A 26,500-nucleotide genomic window follows, 5' to 3' on the forward strand; every position below is an offset into this window, starting at 1 on the left:
AACAGATGTAGGATTGTGCTACACACATTAAGGTTTGCCTGTTCTATTCCTACAAGTAAAAAAATGTGAATTAAAAAAAAAATTACTCAAGCATTTTTTAACACCTCCTGTTTTGGATATGTTTCCCAACATCTGATTTGGACTCATAGAAAGAATGATCAGTTTGCAAATCTTTGAAAGGATCTGGATTTGAAAAACAGCAGCGGCAGGCAGGCTCAGCAGCAACAAAAGCAATCGGAAAGAGCTGGTTTTTAGTGCTAGTTTGCTTTGCTAGTAAACAGTATAATCTTGACAAACCAGAGTGAGTGTCTAAAATAAACTATAAAATTATGGCACAGTGCTGTCTTCCAGATCTCAAAGGGGTAAAGGGAGGGCTTCTTCCACTGTGTAGCTGAAAAGCCTTTTTTAAATCTCTGACAGTTCTAAGAAGCGGCTGCATAATGTGAAAAAACTCACAGTTCTATTACTCCTGCCAAAGCTGTGCCAAACAACACGCCTCACACTCTCTGAGCAAGGCACAGAAAAGATGTTTTGAAGTAAGGTGGGTCCTCCCTGGCCTCCATCGCAGCATGATGTGCCTCTTTGAACAGCCTGTTCCAGTGCAACAGAGGATGGTCAGTGTGATCCTCCAGAGTTCCTGGCACAGCTCTGAAAGGGGATTAGTCAGATTTGTGGGGGATCAGTCAGTCCATCCATGGCTAGTAATGAGAGCTGCATGAAACTTCCACATTCAGAAGCACTCTAACATTCAGAGCCAGTTATAGGTGGTAGAAAGGAATAGCAGGAGAATGTGACCTCCTTCTGCCCACAGCTCAGCTGTGTTACACACACTGGTGTCAGTGGCAGGACATACTGCAAGAGCAACCAAAGTGGCAAATGTTTTTAGGGTGCCAATGAAGCAGCATGCAGCTCAAGAGGTGTGGCTCAACATCCTCTGCTAAGCTGCAGATTCAGGAGCTCGGGGGGGGGGTAGCCCTGAGCTAGGAACCCTTTGCCTGTGGGGCATGCAAGCTGAAATGCCTCTCACGGGGCATTGCAGGGTGTGCTGTGCAATGTGAGAATTGTGTTGTTGGGACATTGGATGTTTTGAGGGTCTTGGGCTCCCAGTGAATGCTCTGCAACTGGTCCCACCTGCAAAGGATCCTGGACTATGCTTCTCAGGTCTTACACTGCCATTATTCGGAGCAACAAAACATCCTGAGAGTGCTCACGTGGCTAGCCTTTGGTCATGTTCACACAACACTGTAAGCCGTAAACCGTGTCCATTTGATTTCCTCCTGGCTTGCGTTGAGAGTAAACAAACCATTATCCCTGGCTTGGTCTTACATCCCAGCCTTGACAGTGTACTCTGAGGAAGCTCTACAGAGTTGTGGATAACTTTCAACACTCGGGAGTGTTGCCTAAACACTTTCCACGTGTGCTGCATCAGGAAGATTTTGGGCATCAAATGTCAGGACAGAGTCTCAAAGACCTGCTCTCTCAAGCCCACATTCCCAGCATGTTCACACTCCTGTCTCAGCAACATCTACACTGACTTGGTCATGTCCACAACTTGAAGATGGCAGGATCCCCAAGGATGCGCTCTATGGGGAGCTGGCTTCAAGTACCAGGCCCATTGGCACATCAATTTTGCATTACAAAGATGTCTGCAAATGTGACATGAAGGCTGGCAACATTAATTGTGCCATGTGGGAATCCCTTGCAGATAACCGCAGCACCTGGAGATAATCAGTCTGATTGTGTATCCACAGCAGTGACCAAAGGAGGAATGGGAGGAGCAAAGAAAAAAAAAATGCCATCATGCACCTGGATCAGCACAACTGGATGCCTCCAACTGCCCCAGCAGCAACAAAACATGTCACTCTCGTATTGGTCTCTATAGCCACAGCAGGTGCTATAACTCTCCAATGGTCTGATTCACCCCCAAAGGCACACTCTTCCATTGTCTCCCGAGACAGACAGATGCCAACAACAACACTGACTTACATTATAAATGAGCAGCAGCAGCAACTGAGTCACAGGGAAACACAGAAAAAGCAAGAGCGGAATGGAAGGAGAAATCATAGCTAGATGTTTCAGATCCCTCAGCAAAAAGAAATAGACTGGTGGTGGCTCATAGGTTGAATGGAGTCCACCAAGACTCTCTATCAAACTCCCAGGGCTTTCTCAAGGCCACAATCCACATCAACCCTGCTTCACACTCTGCTTAATTGCTCTTGCCAAGCTAGACTACATATTTACATTTTAATAATGCCTCTTGTGCCCTGGATGGGCACTAAGTCCCTGGAAGAGCTGTTTCCAGTCAGAGTAGACCAGCCTCCCCCTAACATATGGTGCCCTACAAATGTTGCTGGGCTCCTAATGCCACCAGTCCCAGCCAGCATGGCCACTGGTCAGGGATGATGGGGTATCTGGAGCATGCCAGGTCAGAGAAGGCTGGATTAAGCAGTTCTGGGGTAGACTGACATGTGGTCTGGCTTAGCCTGTGAATGCAACTTCATGTATGTTCCCATGGGTGTCGTTAGGGACCATTGGGGCTGGAAAATGATCTGCCAAGGAGCTATCATCCCTCCCCATAGGAGGTCCCACGCTCAGTCCCTGGAATCTCCGGGTAGAAGGTTCAAGTAGCAGGTGAATGGAGGAGGCAATGCAGGGCTGGATGGACAAATAGCCCACCTTGTTGTAAGACATTTCTGCATTCTCAAGAATGCATGTGTATGCATATAATGTGCATGTCAAGGAGTAATTTAACTGGTGATTGAACCAGCCTGCAGTCTTAGGAAATACAGTCAAAATTATAGGAATAAACATGGAATGGATGAATCTGCCAATTTTTGTTCCCCCTCACCGTCCCAATCTCAAATTTGGTTTCATGCACCTAGGCCATCATTTGCAATTTAAAAAGACAGTCCTCCCAAACAGTTGTCAGTATTTTAGTGGCTATTTATCCTAACGTTTTCATTTAGGATGCAATTTTGCCTAAGACACACATTTTTGCAAGCAATTTTCCTTAATAGAATGCATGTTTTGTGTTGTTTTCACAAATATATGTGTTTTCTGCACACTTTCCCCTAGCATGTTCAGAGGTGTGCCTTGCTTTGTGTATTGATTTCAGTAAGGGCAATTTTAGAAGGTTCGCATAGAAAGTTTTGCAACCATAATCAAATCTCTCTCTCTCTGCCCCATCCTTGTTATAAACAGATCTGAAACTGGCCTTGAGCAAGGCAGTGGCGAGCCAGTGAATGGCTCAGACCCCCCAGGTGGGTGTGTTTTTGGTCCACAACCGTGTTTTCACAGAATCTTGTACAAAGGAGGATCATCTGCCATGCTGCAAGATACCCCAAGTTCTACCTCCAAAGGGCAGCAGCCTGCTTTTTCTGACTCACAACAATACACATCCCTGATCACTGGTACAATTACACCCACAATTTTTCAAAGAATATGATGACACCTATAAGGAAGAAAACAATAACTAGCTTTCAGAAACACCTGACAGTTCAACGTGCAGAAGCAGTATGCTTCAGTATGCTATTTTTGCTTTCCTTGTGTGGGAGAGCAAATGATCAACAAATTGTCATGGACAGGGAATTTTGCCGATTGCTCCCTTCAGTCAACTGGTCTTCAGCTGCTGAGCTGTGACCCAAAGGCAGTCATTTCCCATCAGTACTAGCACCATTTTCTCATTGTCCTCTTTAAAGTGGGGAAGGCAAAAAGATAGTGGAGAGAAAACAAGAAACAGACCTCCACTAGAGACTTTGCCTGAGTCATTGTTTTGAAAATGCTGGTCTTTTACTGTGAAGAACTGAATGTTTTAGGCTGGGATGAAGTCTTTGCAAAACACCTTGTTGATTTCTATGGGTGCTGTGCGTGACTGGAGAGGAACCATAACACAGTCTGTAGAATCTGCAGCAGCCTTCCCCAAGCTGCGGTCCTCCAGATATTTTGAACTATAACTCCCATCAGCACCAGTCAGCACAGCTGTATGATGTGAGAGCTGATGGGAGTTATAGTCCAAAACGTTTGGAGGTCCTCAGGCTGGGCAAGGCTGATCTATTCAGTCCCAAAGCATACAAAGCTTTGCAGAAGCAGTTGCTTCTCTGGTTTGCTTCCGTGCCAGGGAATGTTGTTCACTCTCTTACTTGCTGTAGTTGCAAGTATGGCTGATTCTGCCTGCCCACCTCCCCACAAAACCCCAGAAATCTGCTTTAGCTGCTAGAGAAATAACAACAAAGAAAAAATTACCTTGTAACCCGACCTCTGAGATCTCCCAGACCAGATAACTGACGCATCTCCAGGCTCTTCAGTGTCGAATTCGTTCCGTAACTGAGGTTATCCCTGATACGGATCTGTTCCTGTAGAGCCTATAATTGCAGAGGAGTGAAATGGGCAACTCCCCTCTTAAGTGTGTGGTGCAGAGAGGCTGATAGAGTGCGCCAGCTGTCAAGAGTCCTTCACACATGCTCCAGTTGCCCCAGGGTTTGACCTCAGGACCCTTAATCCCCATGCACATTCATGCATCTCCCCAAATCTCTTATCATAGACCATGTTGGCTGGGGCTGATGGAAACTGTAGTCCAAAAACTACTGAAGGGCACCAAGGTTAGATGGAAGGCATGGAGAATGGATCTATCACTGGCAGTTTTGTTCATATTCAAAGGCACTCTGCTTCTACATACCAAATGAAAGGGGAGGGTGCTCCCTTTATGTTGAGCTTGTGGGCTACTCAGAGCTATCTGGTTGGCCACTGTGGCAAGGAAGATGCTGGATGAGAGAGGCCTTTAGTATGCCTCTTATTATGTGCTGACTGTGTATACATGTTGTTGACACATGGAGAAAGACACGCATGATCAATCCCATCGACCTGGCTTGTAAAAGAACCACACAATCAACCCCACCAATGTGATTGCATTATTTGCCTATATACCACAGCCAGTTGGGGTTGCTTCACCAACAAGTGGTGTGTGTATGGGGAGGGGGTCCTTTGTGATTGTGGGTGAAAAACCAGAAGGTGGTAATTATGCATCTCAGATATTTTGATTAATTAAAAACAAATAGACTGCAATGTACCTTAGTGGGGATGGTAATTATCCCAGACTAATTAACACTGTGTGTAAATGTGTGATCTTAGGTGTGTGGTACTCATGTGCTCTCAAACAGAACTGTAAAGAATTTGTCCCAATTCTTCCTGTAAATAAGCCTGCACCAAAGCCTAAGGGCAAGTACATGAAACAATTGCATGTTTCTTCCCTGTTTATGTCCTAAGTACATAGCAGGAGCCCCCCTGGATCAGACCAATGGCCCATCTAATCCAGCACTCTGATCTCATAGAGGCCAAGCAGATGCCCATTATGGGATGCCCACAAGCAGGTCCCAAGTGCAACAGCAGTGCTCTCCCCAGCTCTGCATCAGTCTCTGCTTTCCTCTGTGCAGAAATTGAGACTGTAGGTTCTTTGGCAGCAGCAAACTGTCTACGTGTACACTACAAAGCACTAGGCACATGGATGGCACTAAACAAGCAATAAATAATAATTTATTTCCAACATTTGTTTTCTTTTGATTAAAAGGGAAACATGAAGAAGGGCTGCAGATTCTTAGGTTTGAACCACCTGTGTGGTGTAACTGTTAGTGTTGGATAATGACCTGTAAGGCCTGGGTTCAAATTTCCATGAAGCTCACAGGGTGACAATGAGCTAATCACAATCTTTCAGTCTAGCCTACCTCACAGGGCTGTTGTGAGGATAAAAATGGGGAAGGGAGAACCATCTATGCCACACAGAGCTCCTTGGAGGAAAAGGTGGTATATAAACATAATAAATTTTAAAAAGGAAAAGAAACCACGCACCTTCAGAAATTTTAAAATGTGAAGACTGGGTACACCACACCATCAGAGAATTACCACTGACCTCAATGTCCCGGTTCAGCTGCCTGACGATGGCTGTGATGTTACGGATGTGCTCCTCCAAGAGCTGCCTGGCCAGCCGGTCCCCTCCGCCTTTGTTCTGCATCCTATGCAGCGTGCAAACAATGTCTTCCTTGATGCGAAAAGCGTGCTCCACAAGGGCAGCTGTCGTCTTCTCATGGCTGAGAATCCTGTCTTCTAGCTGGTCCACGAGTCTCGCTGACCCAAGAGGAATGGCCGTTAGAGCTTGGCTGTGGAGGGGGATGTTCCGGATTCGTCTAAAAGAAGGAAGTGATGGAGATGCTTGGTTTGATGGAGCAAGTGCTCATCCAACACCCCACTTATTTCTACAATATCTTATCCTCCCCCTCCTCCAAGGAGGTCAATAGAACACCTTCTGCCATTTCATTGTCACATTGACACTATGAGGCAGGTCAGCCTGAGAGATAGTGACTGGCCCAGGGTCACCCAGTGAACACAGAGAGAGCGAGGATTTTAACCAGGCTCTTGCCATACTTAGTGCAGCACTCTAACCATTACACTACACTGCTCAAGCCATTATAATTAACTGTTTATTGTGCACCAGAATCAGCCAGGATGTGCATTGGTCTATGTATTGTGCAGCATTGTTGTGAGCCATGAGAGGAGCAGGATTATGCTCCCAAGGACCAGAAGGGATCCACACACCTGGTAGTGAATCAGTTCCCCTCATCTGGACTGGTGAAAATTGATTTTGGGTCAGGCTCAGATCTTCACCTCAGCAAGAGCCAAATTCTGGCCTTGCCTATGTGGCTTTTAGTCTCTCCAAGCATCAGTACTTGTTCCTCTTCTGTCTCCATGTGCGCCAGCCAGTTGTAAGAACCTAAGAAGAGCCTCCTGGGACTGGCAGAAAGTGGCCCATGTAGTCCAGGACCCTGTTCTCACAGTGACCAACCAGATGCTTCTGGAAAAGTCACAAGCAGGACCTGAGCACATGAGCATCTGCCCCTCCCATGGTTTCCAGCAACTGGATTCAGAAGCATAAATGCCTCTCACGATGGAGGCAGAGCAGAACCATGATGGCTAGTAGCCATTAATAGCTTTCTCCGACATGAATTTGTCTAATTCTCTATTATACACATCTATCATGTCACCTCTTGCCTTTTCTCTAAACCAAAACCCCCCCAAATACTGCAACCTTTCCTCATATGGGAGTTGTTCCATCCCCTTGATCATTTTGGCTGCTTTTGTCCCATGTTTCCTATCCACATGTTCTGCAGCCAAATGCATCCTTGGCCTAGTCCTCCTTCGAATACACCTCTGTGCTCAGATCTTGGTCTGCTACTGATTCCACTGTCAGATGGGCATTGGTGCATTTGTGGCTCTTAGGAAGTGTCCTGCCAGAGACAAGATTAAGGCTGGGTGATATCTGGTTTTCAACATCGTGATACATCACCAACTAAACATTGTGATATATCACAATGTCTGAAATAAGGATGGAGCTATGTAGAGGCATTGGCTGGCAGCACGGTTTTCCCCACATTGTGATTCCTGCATAGCACACACACAAACACACATCATGATTTGCGATGTATTGCCAGGTCAAAAATTATGAAACTGATATCACGATATGGACTTCAAACCAGTTTGGATGATATATCAATCAGCCCTAACCAAGATCCATTGAACCCAGCATCCTCCTTCCCATATCAGCCAATCAGACGTTATCAGGAAGAAGCCTACAAAGAGAGCTGGAAGGCAAGAGGCCCCCCTCTCATGGCTGCTCTTTAGCAATGGGCAAAAGTCTTTGGGTCCAAACAGGCAAATCCTCTTTTGGCCCCTCTCACACTCAGCTGAGCTAAACCTGAAAATGCACCATAGTGGGGAAACATGAACCCTGTGTGTTTCTTGACATGCACTGAACCTGGGATGTTCTGCAAGCAAAGCACCTGTCCTTTTGCCCCTGAGATTTGTTCTGACCCTGTAAGAGCTCCATGGAAGGATGGGTATAGAGTAAATGGGCCTTCCTCACCAAATGTTGTTTGACCTCCAACTCCCATCATTCCCAGCAAGTACATTCAATGGTTGGCAGTGATGCAGGCTGGAGCCCAACAACATATGGAGGGGGCTACCAGGTCTGGGAAGCCTTCAGTAAATAAATATTTCAAATCACACACACACACACCCTCTGCCACCCCATCAAAGCAGGATGCCTCAGGATACCTTTCAGTTGGGCCGAGTGTGGAGAATATCGGGCTTCGCTGTGCCATCCTCTCTTTCCAAGAATTTATGCCTGTTGGGGAAACAGCAACACAATATGACTGAAGCAGTTAAATTATTCATCTGTTTATAGCTGGCACAGAACAGCCACTTCATGCCAGCAATGCCACTGTTGGAGGGCACTTTTGGAATCTGAACAGCCAAGGCAGCACAAAGTTTCCCCATGGAGAAGGCAGTGGCTTGTGGAGGCTCCCAGGAATATCTGCAACGTGGGTTGGGCAGAAGCAAAACACATGGGAGCAACACATGGGCCAAGACCCCTGGCATTGCACCAAAGAGCCTTAGGCTTACACTACATGAGGACGCTGTTCCCGTATTGAACATGCAGGTAAAGCTTACCTGTGTGCAGAGGTCCAAAAGAGGATGTGTTAGGCCCTGGCACTCTGATGGAATACAGGAAGGTCTGCTGATATTGAGTCAGGAGCAGGCCCATGTCCTGATGGGCAGCCCTGGTTCTCTAGGATTTTGGGGTTGGGACGCAGGTGGCGCTGTGGGTTAAAGCCTCAGCGCCTAGGGCTTGCCGATCGAAAGGTTGGCAGTTCGAATCCCTGCGGCGGGGTGCGCTCCCGCTGCTCGGTCCCAGCGCCTGCCAACCTAGCAGTTCGAAAGCACCTCCAGGTGCAAGTAGATAAATAGGGACCGCTTACCAGCGGGAAGGTAAACGGCGTTTCCGTGTGCGGCTCTGGCTCGCCAGAGCAGCGATGTCACGCTGGCCACGTGACCCGGAAGTGTCTCCGGACAGCGCTGGCCCCCGGCCTCTTAAGGGAGATGGGCGCACAACCCCAGAGTCTGTCAAGACTGGCCCGTACGGGCAGGGGTACCTTTACCTTTACCTTTATCTCCCAGCCCTAGCTGGAGGTGCTGCTAGGGACTGAAATGAGGAGCCTTCAAAGAGGTATGCTCCCCCGAGCAACAGCCCATTTATTGAGAAATAGATTGAGCTAGGACTATAGCATGGCCAGTCCTCTTCCAGAATCTCAGCCAGAGCAATTGCAGAATCCTAGTTTGGGCTGGTGTCCCAGGGCAGAGAGTCTGAGAGATCCAGAGGCTGGCAACACACAAACGGGTCTTTTCTGCTCCCCGCCTGTGGAATGTTCTCCCCAGGGAGGTTTGCCTGGAGCCTTCATTATACATCTTTAAGCACCAGGCAAAAACGTTCCTCTTTAACCAGGCCTTTGGTTGATTTGATTGACATATTATGCCCTTTAAAAATGTGTTGGGTGGTGGTGGTGATTGTTTTTTAATTATTTGATTATGCATTTTGTGGTTTTATATTCTGATGTTATCCTGTGACCTGCAGGTATAGGGCAGTATATAAATTCAGTAAAGAAAACAATAAAAAACATACTGGGGAATATCTTATGTAGCTGTCCTTGCAGTGTTTACCTCTTTTTTTTTTAAATCTATATGCTTTAGAGCTGTCACCAGATGAAATAAATCTTAGTGAATTGCTTGTATGAGCTTGATTCATCGTTTGGTTACAATAAACACAATTATTCTGGAGGCAAGACACATGTTTCCTTTGTTTTTTGAGGATGCTGAGAGGCCTTGAAAGGAAGGGAGAAGATGGTGGTGGCAGAGATGGGCCCAGCCAGGAGACACCTAGTTGCCCCTGCCTCACCTTCCCCCTCCGCCACCACTAACTTCTCCTTCCTCTGTGCCTCTGGGACCACCTTCACACCACACATTTAAAGTGCTATGAATACCACTGAAACAGTCATGGCTTCCCTCAAAGAATTCTGGGAGCTGCAGTCTGTTAAGAGTGCTGAGGGTTGTTAAGAGACCCCTTTCCCCCCACAGAGCTACAATTCTCAGAGTGGCTTAACTGTCAATCTCTCTTCACAGGGAACTCTAGAACTGGAACTCTGTAAGGGAAATATGGGCCTCCTCACAACTCTCAGAACACTTAACAAACTACAGCTCCCAGAATTCATGAGGGGAAGCCATGTTGATTCAAAGTAGTATCATTGCGCTTTAAAAGTATGGTGTGAATTTGGCCAGAGTTGAGGTGCCCAGTAGCAGGGGAGGGGGGGGGGAGAGAACAGCTCCAGTACTGCTCTACAGCGCTGTGTGATTAAGAAGTTTAAAATAATATATACATTTTAGCCTATATACATAGGCTGATGTCAAGCCTTTTGAAGGTGACTTCTGGCCCTTTTCTATCTCTTTGGCTTTTGATTTGATTTTGCGCCCCTTTCTCAAGCCCATGTTCCTTTCTTGCCCGCTGGTCAGAAGCTACTGCCCAGATACCTTCCTGGAAAATGTCCAGATCTTACTCGGATGGACCATAGGTTCCCATTCCAGCCTACTTTCTTTCTGCCTCTCAGCCAACTTTCATGTGACTGTGGAGAAGGAAAGCAAGAAAGAGAAATGAATGGGAGGGGAGCTGATGGAGCAACAGAAGGAGGGAGAGCCCTCTGCAAGTGACCAGCTTGGACCCCAGGAGACAGACTCCTGGCTGTCCCCCAGCAACCTGCTGGGTGGGGAAGAGAGGGAGGGAAAAGGAGGTAGCTCAAACCCGTTTTTGTCCTGGCCCATCTACCACCTAAACACCTCACATTGTTCCCCTGTATCTGCTTTAGATTGCAAGCCTCTTGAGGACAGGGACCTTTCACACCCATTCATTGTAAAGCACACAGACGGCACTATGCAAATCATCATAATCAAAGGCTCATTTCATTCCAGCACAATAACCTGCAATATAAAATTAAACCAGACTCTGGCCCTCACCGCTTTGCTTTCTGAATGGAATTCACAAAGATTAGATAGTCACCAAGGCCTGCTACCAAAAAAGAAAAGAAAAGCCAGACTGGAGTCCCACTTGCCACCTCAGAGGCCATTTGCTCTGAGGCTGATCTCACATGCTCTGAAAACACTGAAACACCCACTGAAACCTGGCAGGATGTGCCATCAGGAGGACTGCTTGGGGATTACTGATTAAACATGATGCAATATGGTGCACAGATGGAAAGGGAACAGAGGGGTTATTTCGATGGAAGTGTCAGCTTTGCAGAGAAAAAACCCCCACAAGGGATATCCTGCAAAACATCGCAAGATACTGCTTGTCTATTAACCAAGGCCACGTTTCCCAAGCACTGCATGGAAAAGAGAGACTTGCTCAAAATGATACCACCTCTCTTGGAGAGAGCTTTTGAAAATAGGGCTGCTCCCATGTCTGTAGGAACACCATATACATTAGATGAAATTGCCTGTTGCCTGTCAGCCCCCATCCCACAAGCTGTTGACTAAGATTCTGGGGATGCCATGGAATTCTCCAGATGCTTAGGGGAGAGGTATCAGCAACAGACTGCCAACAGGCAGTGCTGCTTATGAGAGATGAGTGAGAGGTCCTTTGCTAGACAGGAGAAAAAGATAGCTAGCCTATTGAACTTGGAGGGGTTTGACTTAAGATACGGTTGGCAAGCGTACTTATGGTATGACAAAGTTAAAGTACATAGAGCATGGGTAGGTAAACTAAGGCCCAGGGGCCGGATCCAGCCCAATCGCCTTCTAAATCCAGCCCGTGGACGGTCTGGGGATCAGCGTGTTTTTACACGAGTAGGATATGTCCTTTTATTTAAAATGCATCTCTGGGTTTTTTTGTGGGGCATAGGAATTCATTCATCCCCCCCCCCAAAAAAAAATAGTCCGGCCCCCAACAAGGTCTGAGGGACAGTGGACTGGCCCCCTGCTGAAAAAGTTTGCTGACCCCTGACATAGTAAAGGTAAAGGTAAAGGTACCCCTGCCCGTACGGGCCAGTCTTGACAGACTCTGGGGTTGGTGCGCCCATTTCACTCAAGAGGCCGGGGGCCAGCGCTGTCCGGAGACACTTCCGGGTCACGTGGCCAGCGTGACATCGCTGCTCTGGCCAGAGCCAGAGCTAGAGCCAGAGCCGCACACGGAAACGCCGTTTACCTTCCCACTGGTAAGCGGTCCCTATTTATCTACTTGCACCCGGAGGTGCTTTCGAACTGCTAGGTTGGCAGGCGCTGGGACCGAGCAGCGGGAGCGCACCCCGCCGCGGGGATTCGAACCGCCGACCTTCCGATCGGCAAGCCCTAGGCACTGAGGCTTTTACCCACAGTGCCACCCGCGTCCCGACCCCTGACATAGAGGGTTCCTAAATCATATAGTAAGGAGGAGTTTATACAGTTTGGATAAGGTATAAGGACCTTTTAGAAAGGAAAACGCCATGATGGTTATCACCTGTGGAATTATATATATTTTATTTTCCTGGCTAATAAAATAGCCTCACAAAAGAAGAATCTGGCATTGACACCTGGCCAATCAAGGAAAGGCTTTATCCAAGAGGGAGAACCAAAGATGGACCTTGTGGAGGTAATGATGGAAATGCAGAAAGATCTTCAAAGCCACACCAAAGTGGTAGGTGAATTATCAACAAAAATAAAGTAAAACAAGTAATTTGGAGAAAACTGCAAACTCTTCAAGATGCAGTCCAAATAAATAAAGAGGAAAATAAAGAAATAAGGAAGGAACAGGAAAAGATGCTAGAGGAAGTTGTGGCAGCCAGAGCAACTCAGGAATTAACGGTGGATAATTTGGTGTTAATTGAATTAAGGCAAAAAGCGATGCTTTTGAGATTCAGATCTATTCCTCAGCAATCAGATGTAGCAATAAGGGATAAAATAACCGAAGCACTTGTGTCTTTGCTTGAGATGCAACAACGGGACGTGGATACAGCTATTGAGTGTGCGTTCAGGGTTAAATTTCCATATGCTAAGAAGAAAATCTTTCCAGGGACTGTCTGGTCCTTTTTAATTCTAGAAGTATCAAAGACAGAGTGCGCCAGACATATTATGAGAAAGGTATTGAAATAGATGATGAAGGATTATAATTTTAAAAGACATTCCAGTAAAACTGCTGAAAAGAGAGAGGATTACAATTTTTTGACAGAAGCCCTTAAAAAGATAAAATTCCGCTTCAGACAGGAATGACCTGAAGGGATTTCCTATATTTATGAAGGTAAAAAATAGAGGTGTGTAGCACCAGTGAAAGTACATGCCTTTGTAATGCCTTTGTGGTGAGATTTTGGAATTGAGCATGGAGAATAAGAAGAAGAAGAGAAGGAAGAAGAAGAGGATAAACAGTAAAGAGGGAAGGGGGTAGAAGGAAAACTGGAACTGTCAATATATATATATATATATATATATATATATATATGATAAATAAGAACGCACATTTTTTCTCCTAAAAAGTAAGGGGAAATGTCTGTGCGTGTTATTGAGCGAATGTGTGGTCCCTGGAGCCGAATGGCCCGAGTGCAGGGGCAAAAATCAGGCAAAAATCAGATCACGCGTCACGGAGGAGGGAAGGCTGCAGAAGCGAGGCTGCTGCTTTCCTGCATTCTGCCTCAGAGTCTTACTGCCCACCCGCTTCTGTTTTTGGTTGCTGTGTTTGCTCAAAAGCAACAAAGAGCAGGGAAATCCCCTGCCCTCCTGGCAAGCAGAAGGGAAAGGAAAGGATCACGTCCTTCCTTCTAATTCCTTCCTAGCCACACTGCGCGCAGGCTCCGGCCCACCCGGCTCAGGTTCTGTTGACTAGGAGCGCAGCCGACAGCCACCACCTCCTCCTCTCCATGCTCCGGTGCTGCTGCGTCCAGCATTCTAGGGACTCGCAGGCAGCCGGACAACATGCAGGTGGGTGGGAGAGAGAGAGAGAGAGAGAGAGGGCTGGCTTGGGTGTGTGTGGGGGGAACTTTTGCCTTCCTTTCCTCCCTCCCGTTAAACCTCTCTCCTGCATTGTTAGCCAGCTGCTTCTCCGCACACCCCTCTCGTGCTCCTTGTCCCTTCTGTGTTTTTCCTTCCCTCCAAACTTAAAACATGGTTACAAAGCACGGATCCATATGGATCCTCAGGATCTTTTCATTGGGTCACCCCAAATTCACCACCAGATCACATAGCATGTCCATTGCTACAGCCTGCACCAAAAAACCATGCACCCACTGTTGCCTGGGGCTGCAATGGTGCAAAAACGTGGTTACAAAGCACGGATCCACATGGATCCTCAGGATTTTTGCATTGGATCACCCCAAATTCACCATCAGATAACATAGCATGTCCATTGCTACAGCCTGCACCAAAAAAATCACGCACCCACTGTTGCCTGGGGCTGCAATTGTGCAAAAATGTGGTTACAAAGCATGGATCCACATGGATTCTCAGGATTTTTGCATTGGGCTACCCCAAACTCACCGTCAAATCACATGTCTGTGGCCACAGCATGAAGCACAAAAATGATACATCCACTGTTTCATTCAGAATTTTTTTCTCTTGTTTTCCTCCTCTAAAAACTATGTGTGTGTTATGGTCAGGTGCGTGTTATAGAGCGAAAAATACGGTAATAGAATATGGATCTTATATTTATTTCATAGAACGTAAATGGACTAAATAGTGAAATGAAAATGAATAAAATAGTGCATATATTGTCAAAGTAGAAATTAGACATCATTTGCTTGCAGGACACACATATAAAAAGACAACATAGAAAATACTAATAAATAAATATTTATAAATAAATAACAAATAAAGGTGTGGGGCAAGAGTTTATCTCCTCTGATAAAACCAAAAAGGGAGGGGTAATTATGTATGTTAGGGACGCGGGTGGCGCTGTGGGTAAAAGCCTCAGTGCCTAGGGCTTGCCGATCGAAAGGTCGGCGGTTCGAATCCCCGCGGCGGGGTGCGCTCCCGCTGCTCGGTCCCAGCGCCTGCCAACCTAGCAGTTCGAAAGCACCCCCGGGTGCAAGTAGATAAATAGGGACCGCTTACCAGCGGGAAGGTAAACGGCGTTTCCGTGTGCGGCTCTGGCTCGCCAGAGCAGCGATGTCACGCTGGCCACGTGACCCGGAAGTGTCTCCGGACAGTGCTGGCCCCTGGCCTCTTAAGTGAGATGGGCGCACAACCCCAGAGTCTGTCAAGACTGGCCCGTACGGGCAGGGGTACCTTTACCTTTACCTTTAATTATGTATGTTAGCCCCAAACTAGATCCTAAATTCATCTTTAAAGGTGAGGAAGGCAGAATGATGGTTATTGAAGTGAGACTAGATGGAGAACCAATTACTGTAATCGGAATTTATGCCCCCAATGAACGGAAAACTGATTAAAAAACAAACAAACTGGAAGAGAAATTGTTTGATTTGTGTGATAGTAAAATAATAATGATGAGTGGTTTTAATTGTGTCATCTCCCTTGACCTAAATAGAACGGTATGGAAAACAGATTCAAAATAAGGGAAATTGCCAAATGCTTTTTTTGATATGGTGTCCAATTTTGACTTAACTGACCTATGGCGACTTAAGCATCCATTAGAACACAAATTTACTTTTTTCTCAAATGCAAACAATTCTTCAAGCAGAATACACCTTTTATTGGCTTTGAAAGAGTTAACAACTAGGGTAAAAAAGGTAGAAATTCAACCTAAGATATTATCCAATCACAATGGCATCTTTATGACAATAACAGGAAGGAAATGTTCTTCATTTAGGTGGAAGGTAAATGATGTGGTATTGCAAAACGAATAAATTATGAGTAAGGGGCAACACTCCCTTACAAGAATTTTTTTTACCTCATTCTAAATAAAGAAACAGATTTAATTGTAGTATGGGATGCCAGTAAGGCAGTGGTGAGAGGTTTCCTAATTCAACAAAATACTTTTCAAAAAAAGAGAAACGGAAAAAAAGAAGCAGGACATATTAGATGCCTTATTGAATAAGGAGAAGTTAATTGCAAAACCAAAGGATAAAGATGTGTGTCAAGCAATTAAAATACTGCAAGCACAATTTTCGCTGTTAGTTAATCAAGAGATTGAGATGAAAATTAAATTAATGAAACAGATTTTTTTTCAATTTGCTAACAAACCACGCAACTCAAAAAAGAAAGAAAAAATAGCACAATAAATAATATTGTAGATGAGGATAAGCATTTGACTAGCTGAAAAGAGATAAGGAAAGCATTTGAAAAATATTATATTTCATTATATTGTTGTGAGAAAGAGGACTTTAAGAAAATGGACTCTTACTTAAGTGACTGTAACACACCCAGAGTATCTAAGGAAAACTGGCAAATTTTGAATGCACCCAAATCGATATCGGAATTGCAAATGGCAATAAACTGAATAAATATGGGAAAAGCACCGGGGCCAGATGGACTTACAGCCATTTTTTAATTAAAAGTTTCAGGATATACTTATACAGTGGTACCTTGGGTTAAGAACTTAATTCATTCTGGAGGTCCGTTCTTAACCTGAAACTGTTCTTAACCTGAGGTAACACTTTAGCTAATGGGGTCTCCCGCTGCTGCTGTGCCGCCGCTACGCAATTTCTGTTTTCATCCTGAAGCAAAGTTCTTAACCCAAGGAACTATTTATGGGTTAGCGGAGTCTGTAACCTGAAGCGTCTGTAACCCGAGGTACCGCTGTAGAACCACTTAAGGACACATTGAAGGGAATTTTGGTGACAGGAGTAGTTCCAGCTTCATGGAAAGATGCATTGTTACTTTGATCCACAAATAAGACAGTGACCTAACAAAAACTAAAAATTACAGACCTATTTCATTATTGAATTGTGACTACAAACAATTTGCTACAATATTGGCTAATAGATTGAAACGAACATTGACTGAGTCAGTCTATAGAGACCAGGCTGTAAGTAAATGTAATTAACTTAATAGCGTACGTGGAAGTAAGAAATTAAAAACAGGCTGCGTTAATCTTCCTAGATGCAGATAAAGCTTTTGACAACATTTCATGGTCATTTATGATTAAGGTTTTAGAGAAAATGGAAATAAGTAATTCTTTCCTAGGAGGAATTAAAACAATCTATACTGATCAATCTGCAAATATAGTAATAAATTATATTATTTCAGACAAATGCCAAATAGAAAAAGGAATGAGACAAGGCTGTCCCTGTTTGTTATGACATTAGAAATACTGCTTCAGAATATAACGAGAAAAGGGGAAATTAAAGGTTTTGAGGTGGGGCATAGAGTCTATAAATTAAGGGCATTTGTGACGTGGTGCTGACACTAGAACAACCTTTGGAGGGTGTTCTCTAAGCATTAGAATAAATTTAAAGGTTTGGAGAAGTGGTGGGTTTCAAAATAAACTCAAATAAAACCAAAATGTTGGTTAAAACATGGATGAGCAGTCAAAAATTTTTTTAGAAAGGATGTCTGGTTTAAAAATAGGCAAAAAAATTAAGTATTTAGGAATTTGGCTGACAGTAAGAAAGCTCAACCCATTTGAAAATAATTATATTAAATTGTGGAAAGAGGTTAAGGAAGAGTTGGAGATATGGGGGAGAATGAAATTCTCCCTGTTAGATAGAATTTCAGCCATTAAAATGAATATACTCCCTAGGACGCTGATTTTATTCCAATCAATCCTGATTGTAAATCATTCAAGCTGCTTCAAAAATTGGAAAAAGATGTCTCTAAATTTATCTGGCAAGGGGAGAAGCCAAGAATAAAATATTTTGTATCCTGACAGATACAAAAGAAAGAGGAGGCTTTGCCCTGCCAGATTTGCAATTGTATTATGAGGGAGGTTGTTTGCATAGGTTAAAAGAATGGATTGTATTGGACAATGCAAACTAAGATTTAGAGGGTCATGATTTAAAATTTGGCTGACATGTATGTCTTTGGTATGGGAAGGCTAAAACCTATGAGTTTAATGAACCACATTCTTAGGAAGAATCTATATAGAGTCTGGGGAAAATATATAAATATGCTGGAAAGAAAAACACCTTTATGGCTATCTCACATCAAAGCAATTACAATTAATAGAGTTAATATGGATAGACAATGGGAATCTTATAGGGAACTGCTGGATTTTACGGGGGGGGGGAGTGGGGGGTGGAACCCAAACTGAAATCAATGGAAAACTTAAGGAGCCAAGTTATAGATTGGTTGCAATATCACCAAATACACAACATGTTTAAATTAGATAGAAAGAATGGGTTTATGGACTAAAGTTCACAATTCAAAAAAGAACACTTACAAAATGATAAACTTCTGTCTAAAATGTATAATTTTTTTATTAGAATGGGAAACAAAAGACGAGCTTGTTAAAGTTTCAGTGACACACTGGGCAATAGATATAGGACACAATATACATCTTAACCTCTGGGAGAAACTTTGGGAAAGTGACCTGAAATTTACTGCATGTTATTAATTGAAAGAGAATTATTTGAAAATGATCCATAGATTGTATTACTACTACTACTTATCAAACCTTTATTAGGCATTATGCAGGTAAAACCATAAAAGGAAAATAACATATAAAAGCCTTGAGATATATATAAAAAGGCAGGAGTTGGCTACATACAAATATAAATATATACATATAGAATCAGTGGTTTTCCTTGTTAACCTGCTCCTTGGAGGACTGCTGCCAAAAACTCGGCTACCCCCGCCGTTACCCTTTGGTCAGCGTCGGATAGGTAGAGTCCCACACATTCAGCTTGCTGGGGTTCCAGACCACCCGAAAGGGGGGACAGCACGCGTTGACGGAGCGTACTGTACAATGGGCAATGAAAGAGGATATGCTCTACAGTGTCCGGGACATTCATAGAACATCTGCAGAATCTCTTGCTTCTGGGAATGTTTTGATATCTTCCCCAGACAAATGCTGAGGGAAAAACATTCAAACGGGCCAGCATAAAAGCCCTACGTTGGGCTGGGATTATTAATTTAGAGACGTAATTGGCTCTGCAATCTAAGATATTTAAATCGTAGAATCTGGGGGAGCAAATTTTGTTTACAGCTGCCATAATATTTTGTCTCTCGACATCCTTTAGTCTAGTTAGGATATTATGGAGAATATATTGCTCATTAGAATTGTACAGGAGCTCCAGCTCGATGCCTAAAGATTCAATTTTTTTTTCAAGGTGCTGATACCATCTTGATTTATAAGGGTCTTTGAGCAAATCAGCGAGCAGACTTGATGGAGGGCAGCGAAAATGGCAGCGTAACCAATACTTTATTGAGGTGGACCATGCCCAGTATTCCATTGTGTGTATGCCTATTTCTGCACACATTGTTTCATATTTGATCATAAGAGGGAGTCCAAGAATACGTCTCAAAAAGCTGGAGTGAATCTTTTTTATATCACTGTTATATGCTTGGACCCATAGCGGGATACCATAGAATATCTGGGATTGCACTTTTGCTTGAAATATCTGATTGGCCGCAGGAATAAATTGATTACCTTTCTGATAATAAAAACGGGCAACTGCTGATGAGATGCACTTTGCCTGTTTTATGGCATTTGTGCGATGGGTTGCCCACCCTAAGTTGCTCTGGAATAAGATTCCCAGATATCTATGGATTTTCACTTGTTGGATTTCTTGCCCTCTTATTTTCCATTTCTCTAATTTCCAACCATTCGAGAAGACCAAAATTTTTGTCTTCTCATAATTTATAGAGAGTTTGTTACATTCGCAGTAAAGGATCAGTGAAGATATAAGACGTTTCAGACCCAAGCTCGTTAGTGATAGTAAGACAGCATCGTCTGCGTATAATAAGAGAGGAACTGGTTTCTGATTGAGTTTAGGGGCATGTGATTCTATTTTTTGAAGGTAATCTGGCAAGTCTGATAAAAATAAATTAAATAGAAAGGGGGCAAGAATACACCCTTGTTTTACCCCTTTCGAGTTTGGGATGTCTGAGGAGAGGTGACCTTTGGTGTTAAGTTTGACTTGACAGGTATTGGAAGAATGTAGATTTTGCATTAGAATCAATAAGCGCTGATCAATTTTTAATTCTGTGAGTTTCCTCCACAACTTTGGGCGGTCAATTGAGTCGAATGCACCACGAAAATCTACAAAAGCAGCGTATATCTTAGATTGCCTTTGGGATCTGTATTTTTCAACCAGATGCATAAGTGTAAGACAGTGGTCTAGAGTAGAGCAACCTTTGGAGAAACCTATTTGTTCTTTCCCTGGTAAATTTAGATTTTTCATCCAGGTAAGAAGTTTAGATAAGAGGTGCTTAGCGTAGATTTTCCCTATCACTGATAGTAGGCTTATCGGTCTATAATTCCTTGGTTCTTTTGGGTCGCCATTTTTAAAGATTGGAATAATTATTGATCTTAACCATATCTCAGGTATGGTCCCATATTTATCTATAAGAGTAAACAATTGAGCTAAGGGTTCTGCCCACCAATCGCATAGATTGTATTTAACTCTGAGTAGGTTGGCTAAGATTTATAAAACAGAATCAGATCCATGTTGGAAGAGTAAAGAAGTGGAGGGAACCTTTTTTCACAAGTGGTGGACATGTAAAAAGGTAAAAGGGTATTGGGAAATGATTTATAATGAATTGAAAAAAATATGTTTAAAATTACTTCCCCCCCCAACCCTCCCCCAAGTTCTTTTTATTGATAATAGCCCAAACAGAAATTCCTAGGTGTCAGAAAAGCTTATTTATGTATGCAACGACTGCAGCCCGTGTTTTGTTAGCCCCAAAATTGAAAGTGAGTGAGGTCCCAACCAAAGAGGACTGGCAATTTAAGTTGACAGAATATGCAGAATTTGCAGATTTAACACACAGAATAAGAGAGCAAGAAAAACCTATAATTAAAGAAGAGTGGAAAACATTTATTGAAAATATGGAAAATAAATGTATAAAGCTGAAAACCGTGGCATCAATAAGATAAATTCAACAGAGTAAATAATTTTTGCTGTAAAAGTGGAAAACTGATTTGAATGGTTAGAGTAAAATATGTGGGAATGTATGATAAGTAAAATGAACCATGGAAGGAGAAGAAGGGAAGTCATTATAAATTTATAATTTAAAATTTATATATAAGTCCCGCAAAAATAGACTGGCAGAATAAGCTAATATAATACGCAGAGCTAGCAATGTTGATTGCAAAGATAATAAATCAAGATGAGTCTGATATAAAAGAAGACTGGGAATACTTTGGCGAATATTTAAAGAAATATAACAATCAGATAAACTTCCAAGCAGGATTAAATATATGAGCAGCAGTTAAAATAAGCAGAAGAGGGATGATAATTAAGGAGATGCAGCTTAACAAGGACTAAATAAGACCCCACGGAGGAATGTGTATGGAAGTCAGAGTGTAAGATAAACAATGCCAATTGTATAACTGATGTACTAAGATATGTAAAATGCATAAATTTAAAAAAGGAGAAAAAGATATCAGGGCTGGCAGACGGGAGTGACTATTAGCAGGAAGGGGGTGCTGAGAAATAGCCAAGAGGTTGGGCAGATGAGGTACAGAGTACCTAGCAGAAGAGGGTTGAGAGACCTGAAAAGAATAGGCCACATGCTCCCAATTTTCCAGGGAGGGCTTCTCTTCTCTGTCCCCTTCTATCTTTGCTACATCTGTCACGTACTGAAGTTCTCACCCTGGGCCAGCAGGGGGATACTGTAGTTTTCACTCAGGTCCACATATGCAAATAAGGGATTGAAAGTGACGTTCAGTGATTGGATAGTTACAGAAAATGGTTACTGTTGCGTTCTAGTGGAGCTCTATATAAACAGGCTGACTGAACCCTTCAGTTCAGTTCTATTCTGGCCTGTGAATAAACAAGAGCTGTTTGAAGAATCGCTGTGTCGTCTGATATGTTCACCCACAACTTAACAACATCCCTGCCACCATTCTTGCCTTTGAGAGAGGGATGCCTTGTGGCAATGTTGTTACTGTGCATCATCACTCTTTAGGGCCCAGACTGGTTGGGAGAGCAAATATGCATTTATTCCTCAATTCAAATGGAAATAAAACGAGAGACATTAATGTGGGGGGTCCCATGCTGTGTGCAGTTTCAGACCTTCCAAGTGTCCCTGTTTTCCAGGGACAGACCTGGATTTACAGAAGCTGTCCCGGTTTCTGATTTGATCCTGGAATGTCCTGCTTTTCCTTAGGACATCCCTAATTCCATCAGAGAAATGTTGGAAGGTATGCAGTTTGCCAGTTCACACACACTGCCATTACTGAGGTGTATTTTGAAAGTCTGAGAATGTGATGTGTGGCAATTACAGTTGTCTAATATATCTCTTTGGTCAAAAGAGCTCCTAGCTTTCGAGACAGGCTGTTGAAGAGCAAATGCGTTCAGCTCACAGCCTTCAGCACTGGACAGGGCTGGAGGGGAAGACTTGGTGGAGTTTGGGAAGGTGGGCGCAGGAGGCAGAGGGGTGGAGCAGATGAACTTCAGAGAGCCCAGCACAAAACCCTCATTGCAGACCCCAAAAGAAGAAGTATTTTGTGGCATCCACATGGCTAGTTTACCTGCAAGGCACAATATGTGGGCCTGCCTTGGAAGATGATATACAGCACATGCCAAGTGATGTGCGTTAGAAAATTCCCCCTTTTTTCATCAGGTCATTAGTAACAATAAATGGGGGTCAACAGCAAATACAATATTAGGGAAGCTTGGAAAGTTCCCCCCTTTATGCTTTGTTTACAAGTAAAACGAACACTATCGCTCTTCAGGAAATTTCGCAGTGCAAATTAGGCTAATTTGCATTGGAAATTTTTCCAGTACAATTTATTTCCTGAGAAGTCACATTACTAGCACAAGCTTGGCATGCAGAAGGTCTAAGATTTAATAATTATTAAAGGCAACCACGTTAGTTATGGCATGAACTTCCATGGACTAGTAGAATCTGCTTCATCAGAAGCATGATGAGTTGCATCAGAGGAAGTGGCATCAATGAAGACTTCTGCTAAATTTGTTAGGCTTTATGATGCTGCAAGACCCTTTGGTTATTTTTGCTCCAATAGAATAACACAGGCTTCTCTCTGGAAGCTGGTAGAAAAGCCTCAGGAATAGAAGAGGGTTCTAAGCACCAGGGGGGCAGGCTTCCTTTGAAATGCTAATAGATGTCACAAAAATGTGGTTTTTTATTTGAATAGTGACAGGGAAAGAGAGTAAAACCCCTCCCTCCCAGCAGTCCTGGGGCTGCTCAGGCATTTGCTATTTGCTCAGCAAGAAAAAATGCATGTTAACTGTATCCACACAACATAAGAAGAGCCTGCTGGACCAGTCCAATGGCCCATTTAGTCCAGCATCCTGGGGTGGGTGTTAAAAGGCCTTTCAAAGTGTGATATGCTTTATGGATGGGCTCTGTAGCTAGAAGGAGTCTCTCTTTGCTAATCACAGCTGTCAGTGGTGGAGCAAGGTGACAGGAGGTGTTTTGCAAATCACCCGAGGTTCAGTTGCGGAACCAAAAGGCTGGACATAAATAGTTTAAGAAATTATTTAATAAATAAGCTTCTCTCCAAGTGACAGAGGGAAAAGTTGAGAACTTGGGAACTTCCCACCCACATGTACAGATGCCTTCACAAACAGCTGTCTGGGTGAAGGTGTTGGGCATCATTCAAGGTAGTCTAGCAGCAGAACGGAGACAGCTGACCCACAGACCCACAGACTAAAGAGGGAGGAGGAGGAGGGGGGTGATGAAGAGAGCACCTGTTGCTGAAAAATGTTAAGTGATGGACAGTAGAGCACCTGTTTCTTTCATGCAGAAGGTTCAAGTTTCAATCCATCTCCATGAAGGGGAGAGAGATTCTGTGTTGGCCAGCAAGTAATGGCTTTTCCCACCTGCCTTGCCCCATCCTCCAGCCCTAGGAGATCTTACAGGGGAGCTGTTTCCAGAGGAACAACTGTGAGGGGAGAGAGACTCTGTTTTCCATCAGGTGGCTGGTTTCACCTGTGCTGCCCCAAGAACTTAACAGTGCTTAGTGTAACCGACCTGTAGAAAGGACTCTATGAATTGAAAAGAGAGATGCTTTGTACCCTTGTTAACTATGAAAATCCTTTTTAAAAAACAACCATTATTTATAAAAAAAACAATGCTTAGTGTATTTTTGGGCTGCTATTTTGTTAATGCTGCTTTGTAAACTACGAATGTTGCATTGATTTGTTAATCATATGACTTTTGCTTTAATTGTGACGTATAGCTTATTTTTTAGTTGCTGCTTTGGTAACAGTGCTTTATAGATTGTAATTGTTTCACTGATGATTTGTTAATTATTCTATATGATCTATGCTGCATTTGTGATGTTCTATGATGTTCCATAATGTTATTAGTTATTGTTTGCAAGTCACTTTGGGATTCATTTGAATGAAAAGCAGTATAATAAATCGAATCAAATCTCCAGGTAAGACTCCCTGCCTGAAATTTTGTAGAGCCGCTGCCAGTCAGTGTAGACAATACTGATGGACCAATGGTCTGACATGTTTTCTATGTTCTATTTCTAATGATGGGAGGAGGGGAAAACCTGTTCCTAGCTGATGGAATGGCAAACCCCAGGGATGGCTGTGCTCTGCCTCCAACTGGTATCCACGGTCTGGATACCAGTTGCTGGGAACTGCAAATATGGAAGAGTGCTCTTGCGCTCAGGTCCTGCTTGTGGACTAATAATAATAATAATAATAATAATAAATTTATTATTTATACCCACCCATCTGGCTAGGTCTCCCAAGCCACTCTGGGCATCTGCCTGGGCACTGTGAGAAGAGGATGGTGGACCATGAGGGGCCTTTGCCTGGATCCTGCAGGGCTCTGTTGTTATGAAAAGACAGAGGTTGCAACTCTTCCTGCTTTGGCAGGGCCAGCCATTGAGCCGGCTACAAACAACTGATCCCGCTGCTGCTGGTAAGGTGAACTTTGGATAACACTGTACAAACAAGTATGATGGATGTTGGAGAGTAATAATTAAGCAGAGATTCCTGCCACCCACCCTCAGACACAGCAGAAATCTCTCCCCACTGTAAGAATAATGTCAAGCAAGTGAGATGTCTCCCTCTTACCTTGACTGTGTGTGTGGGGGGGGGGGGTGCCTCAACAGAGGGCTGCATCCCTGGGTCCAACTTGCAGACTTCCACTGTCAAGTACTCCTGCCCAAGCCTCATGGAAACAAACGAGAGATGAGCAAGAGAGCCCTTCTCATTCATTTCGAGGAAACTTGTGCAGGAGAACTTCTCAGTTCATGCCTCATTAGGAATGGGGGAGGAGGAGGTGCTATTTGGATTTCCCACCTCAGGCACCAAAATAAGCCTTGGCCCATCTCATCCCAGCCGGAAAAGGCATCTTTTTATGTATGTACATCAGCCCATTACAATTAATACAACGGCAAACATACCCAAAGAAAGAAGCCCCATCAAAAACTGCTTGTCATAAGGCGCAAAAAAGCTCACCACCACCATCATACAATGCACAGATCTCCCTGCTGTCGATTTGTTTGTTTCAAGTCACCCACTGAAATGCTCCCTCTCAGATACCAGTTTATTTTGGATCTTCAAAGGAACATTTCTTAATCCTCCACCCCACCATACGCTGTCTATTTTGAGAGAAGTCACAAATGTACAACACATCCCCTCCCTAGGGAGACCTCCCCCAAACAGCATCCCCCCCAAAAGCCTAAGAAACTCACAACAGAACATGCCACAGCTGCATCCAGGGCCCCGCTGACAGCATTCAACATGGCTTTGTTCCCGTCGCCTCAAACTCGTGTCTTCGGAAAACCAAAAGTCGTCAGGATCCTGGCATGGTGGAAGGAGGCGGCATGCAGTGTCTCCACTGGTCTCGACAGCGAAGGCTTCCCTCATTCCCCGCCCCCACTCTGCTTCCCCACCCTCATGCGAGAGACGTGTGGTCTCAGTGCCAACACACCTGAAAATATGGAGGTGGTTGGAAGCAATGGTGACAGAAATGAACCGAAGGTCAACACCAGGAGCCTCACCACATCCGAATGCAAGTTAAACATCTGACTGGAAGCAAGTTGTCTCCCAAGGCTGCTTACCTGGGTCTGGTTAGGGCAGGGCTGGAGTGCCCCAAATCTGCTTCTGAGTATCATAGCAGCATATTCAACTACACGTCTTGTTTGGGGGGGTGTAGGTATTTTTCAGGTCAGCAGCCACACCTAAAGGCTTGCCAGGATGAAGCTGGGATGTACTGGTGCCCCTCTGTTGCTGATTTCCTGCCTCCACCGCGGCAACCGAGGAGCGTGGCAACTGAGGAGCCCCCTCGGCTCTTCTTGGCTGGGCCTCGGAGAAGAAGAAGCAAAGCAGCAGCTGGGAGTTGTTGCCAGGACGCTGTCGCTATAGCAACATGCATCTCAACCTCCGTGAAGCAAGGCCCTCCTCAAGAGGAGAGAGAGAGAAAGAACTTATTTATAGGGAACAAAATATCAGCACATACAAATCCTCTTTGAAGAGGCTCAACCCCACAATTATTTCCTAGCGGGGTCAGTTTCTCTCAGAAGATTGGCAGGGGGAAGAACAGTTTCTTCCCTTTTTCAAAAGCACATTGCCAGCTGTGACGAATTCTAATCCAGGCAAAGCACAGACACAGAAAG

The 26,500-nt window shown here is 44.1% G+C and overlaps 1 protein-coding gene across 6 annotated transcripts in view; it reads right to left on the reverse strand.

Annotated features, from left to right (window-relative positions):
- FAM81A (family with sequence similarity 81 member A) overlaps positions 1-26,500 on the reverse strand; it is a 43,450-nt gene extending 16,950 nt beyond the window's left edge. Inside the window, exons 1-5 of one of the 6 annotated variants that reach the window (XM_079953404.1) lie at positions 25,946-26,500; positions 25,577-25,685; positions 8,101-8,170; positions 5,903-6,176; positions 4,243-4,361 (exon numbers count right to left, since the gene is read on the reverse strand). In XM_079953404.1, the coding sequence (XP_079809530.1) occupies positions 4,243-4,361; positions 5,903-6,176; positions 8,101-8,170; positions 25,577-25,685; positions 25,946-25,999 (626 nt within the window). In that variant the 5' untranslated portion in view covers positions 26,000-26,500. The other 5 variants (XM_079953407.1, XM_079953405.1, XM_079953403.1 and 2 more) reach the window with 5 other exon arrangements.

This window comes from Podarcis cretensis, assembly GCF_951804945.1.
Source record: "Podarcis cretensis genome assembly, chromosome: 14".
Lineage (NCBI taxonomy): Eukaryota > Metazoa > Chordata > Lepidosauria > Squamata > Lacertidae > Podarcis > Podarcis cretensis.